This window comes from Polypterus senegalus, chromosome 14 (genome assembly GCF_016835505.1).
Source record: "Polypterus senegalus isolate Bchr_013 chromosome 14, ASM1683550v1, whole genome shotgun sequence".
NCBI lineage: Eukaryota > Metazoa > Chordata > Cladistia > Polypteriformes > Polypteridae > Polypterus > Polypterus senegalus.
In genome coordinates, this window is record NC_053167.1 from 26,429,819 (window position 1) to 26,433,343 (window position 3,525).

A 3,525-nucleotide genomic window follows, 5' to 3' on the forward strand; every position below is an offset into this window, starting at 1 on the left:
CTTTAGAGAAACAGAAAAACACTTCTTTGAACTAAGTGTCTAGAAAAGAAACGCACTTGAAAATCAAACACACAAACCAGTAACTTTACATTGGTGCAGATCGTTTAGGACGAGTTAACGAAGAATTCAAAGAAATTTAAAAAGAGCCTCTGACTTGTAAAGTAGTCGAAGTGAAAACGTGCTAGCGCAACAGTCTGATTAGAACCCCTCTGGGAACAACTGAGCTACGATCATTCACTTCATGGGAACCTCTCCTTTTCGTTGGTATAGTATAATAAGTTAAAAGTAAAATTTGATGAAAGGAGCCGGTCCTAAAACAGACTTAATCCACCCTGAAAAAAGGCAGCAGCAGGACATTGTCAGCGAGCCAGACCCCCACGCCAACCCCTTTCGATGTAAGTGCAGGATAGACTCCGCCCATCCGCTGCTCTCGGCTATTTCAGCGCAGTCCTTCTGCCTCTTCGACCACAAGACTTTGTAAAGGCCGACAGAGACGGAATAATGCCAGCGGCTTCTCAAATGGGATTTGGAGACTTCTTGTTTGGGAAGTCTATGGGCCTTCCTCAGGGATACCAGAACGTGCTATTGGGATGTGCACCGCCAGTTTCTCATCCATCGGCACCTCCGAATTCTTTTCTGCCGCCTACTGGGGTGCAGGGTTACCGTTTCATTCCCTACCCACACATGACTCCAATGGGGCAACTGGTAAGTATGATGGCTTGTTTTCTTTTTCAATGAAATGTGATGGTGGTTTTTTATATTGCCTTTTATAGTTGGCTGCAGCCTAAATGGTGTATTTTACATTACCGGTAAAACACAGGCAATTGAATAGGACTGTTCATTATAAAGGATGGTTTTGAAATACATAATTCGCAGATATCCGCTTTTTTGTGTAATTTTAATGTTGGTTATGCTGTAATGGACATTGTTGTAAACTACCCACGAATATCTCCTGAATTTGATTTTCATTATTTTTCCAAATATAAGTAATTAAAACACTAGGGAAACTTATTTGCATGCGTAAATGTTTTTACATGTTGATAAACTGTTTAATTTTTTTTTTTTATAATTCTCATACAGTATTTACCTCTTTTTCTTACTAATAATAGTAATAGTGCGTTGAAACGGTCTTTAGCGCCTTTCATCAAGGGAAGTATCAAAACCTTAAAGTCGAGTTAGTCGGATTATTCGATAGAAAGTCACTTCTTTTAAATACTGCATTTACCGACGCCAATTTATTTCGATTAATTTAGCACAACAAGTCCAGGTTGTCCGTTCCAGTGCACACAAGACAAAGGTCCGTGCCCTGTCGGTCCAATAGATAAACCAGCCCCTCAGATCAGGCAGATGCAATTCAGGCTGGGCTTACGGTAGGGTGTCTTGTTTAAAAAGCAAACATTTTAAGTAGACATTTGGTTAAGGTTTACTGTTATTCGATTACCTTTTATGTGACTTATAAGCATTTGCCTTTTTATCGCTCTATTTGCGATCTGGTTCGTATAAGCAGCCATCAGGTTTTGAAATCAATTATTATAAAACATCAAAGTGAAGCTAATGAAATTTGGTGAACCGTTTTCTTAAAAATGAAACCATGGGTTTGTGTAAGTAAAATTCCATTTTCACCATTGAACGTAAATAGGTTTTTCCTCATGGGTCAGGCAAGCTTGTCAAAAGATTGAATGGTTCAGAAAAGTTTACATTTCAGTAAAAGCTTTGGTATACATTTATGTGAATCAGATAATAATAATAATAATAATAATAATAATAATAATAATAATAATAATAATAATGACCTGGAATCATTGCGTATACCATTTCTTATATGGTGGACCTTTCCTAGAATGAAATGGTTTTTTGTGCAGCCAAATTCCATGAGGAGCCACACAACCCAATGAAATGCCATCGAAGAACCAGTGTTGTTAAGTGTGCATCCAGGTCATACTGAAATGTCTAGTTTTAACAATGTGAAGAATTCAGTGAAATAAAAATAAACTTGCTAGTGTAAGTTTTTTGTCACAGCCTATTGATTTATTTATTTATTTATTTATTTTTGCATTTTTTAGAGTCCAACCTTTGACCTGAAGGCTGCATCTCCCTATCATCAGGCTCTTTTGAGCCAGAGCACCCCCTTTTACTCTCCTTATCGGACCCTGGTGACAGAAGACCCAAGCCGAGTGGTAAAAGCCGCCACCCGGGAAAGCACAACTGCCCTAAAAGCCTGGCTCAACGAGCACCTTAAGAACCCCTACCCTACCAAAGGCGAGAAGATCATGTTGGCTATCGTGACTAGGATGAGCCTGACTCAAGTGTCCACTTGGTTTGCCAACGCTAGGAGGCGACTGAAGAAGGAGAACAAGATGAGCTGGGTGCTGGCAAGAAGCAAATCCGATGAGGACGAGAGTGATGGGGATGATGACGAGAGTACGGGTAAAGGAGAAAGTGGGGAAGAGGAAGAGGAGGAAGAGCAAGACATCGAATTGCACACCTCAGTGGAGTCATGTGAGAAGGAGGCATCAAACCATGAGCCTCACCAGAGCACAGGAGGGTTCCCTGAAATGGACAGGAGCCTTACTGTGGATAACAAAATTAAGCCATTAAAACACGAGCCACCCAAAAAATTGGAAGGCAAGGGAGACGTTAACGGACTGGCGGATCGAAAGGATGCTGCTCACAAGGGTCTGGGGCCAAAAGAGAGCACAGAGTCCCCTAAGCCTAAAATATGGTCTTTAGCCGAGACTGCGACTTCTTGTTCAGCCACAGATTCGGGTAACAAAACAAACATCAGTCATAACAGCAACCAGGACATTGGAGCCTTGTGGGCGGAGCTGGCCATCAGGAACGGACACTACTTTCCAGTTCATTTCCCCTGTGATCCTCAAAGAAGCGCGAGGGCGGGCGATTTGGGGAATTGCTAACCTGCCTTCCCCAGTTCTCTCCACGTGCACTTACACATTTGTATTTATTTTTATGACTTCATTTTTGAACATACCAGACCGTCCAAGGAACTCTTTTTTAAAAGATCGCGGAATTAAAAGTCGAACGTTTAGCCTTGGCTTTGGGGCGTTCCGTGTCCATAAAGAAGTCAAACCGACGTTCTGTAGATGCTCTGTAATTTTGTACATTTTGTAAATACACAGTTTGTATACTCGACTTTGGTTGTATATTTTATGTAATAAATTTTATTAAGAACTGTTTTTTCGGGTTGTATAAAACTTCTTATCGTTATTCACGTTGTCTCCACATTTGACGATTCACTCATTTTGAGACAATGAGGTCCTGCGAAGGACTGGCGGCCCCTCCAGGTTTGCTGACCAGGATTATACGAGTTACAAAACGGATGGGTGGTATATTTGGATATGTTTTAAAAATATGAAAACCTACTAGGCCTATAACAATTGCTGCCTGCGGACAGTTGCGTATTTGGGTAATCGCCACTGAGCCATGCGGCAGGAGGATTCAAGGGGCTTCAAGCTCATACCGTTTTTATTTCAAACACTAAATGCTTTCTTAAAAATATAGAAATCC

At 41.0% G+C, this 3,525-nt stretch overlaps 1 protein-coding gene across 1 annotated transcript; it reads left to right on the forward strand.

The window, feature by feature from the left end:
* The first annotated feature begins 488 nt into the window (after positions 1-488).
* Positions 489-3,194, forward strand: irx7 (iroquois homeobox 7). Its single transcript, XM_039735324.1, has 2 exons — positions 489-705; positions 2,064-3,194. Exons 1-2 carry the CDS (start codon positions 502-504, stop codon positions 2,913-2,915), a joined length of 1,056 nt encoding a protein of 351 aa, XP_039591258.1. The 5' UTR covers positions 489-501; the 3' UTR covers positions 2,916-3,194.
* Positions 3,195-3,525: the final 331 nt, after the last annotated feature.

Coding starts and splice junctions, on each gene's coding strand:
- irx7 (XM_039735324.1), top strand. CDS start 502: ATGCCAGCGGCTTCTCAAATGGGATTTGGAGACTTCTTGTTTGGGAAG. Junction 706..2,063: donor TGACTCCAATGGGGCAACTG/GTAAGTATGATG, acceptor TGCATTTTTTAG/AGTCCAACCTTTGACCTGAA.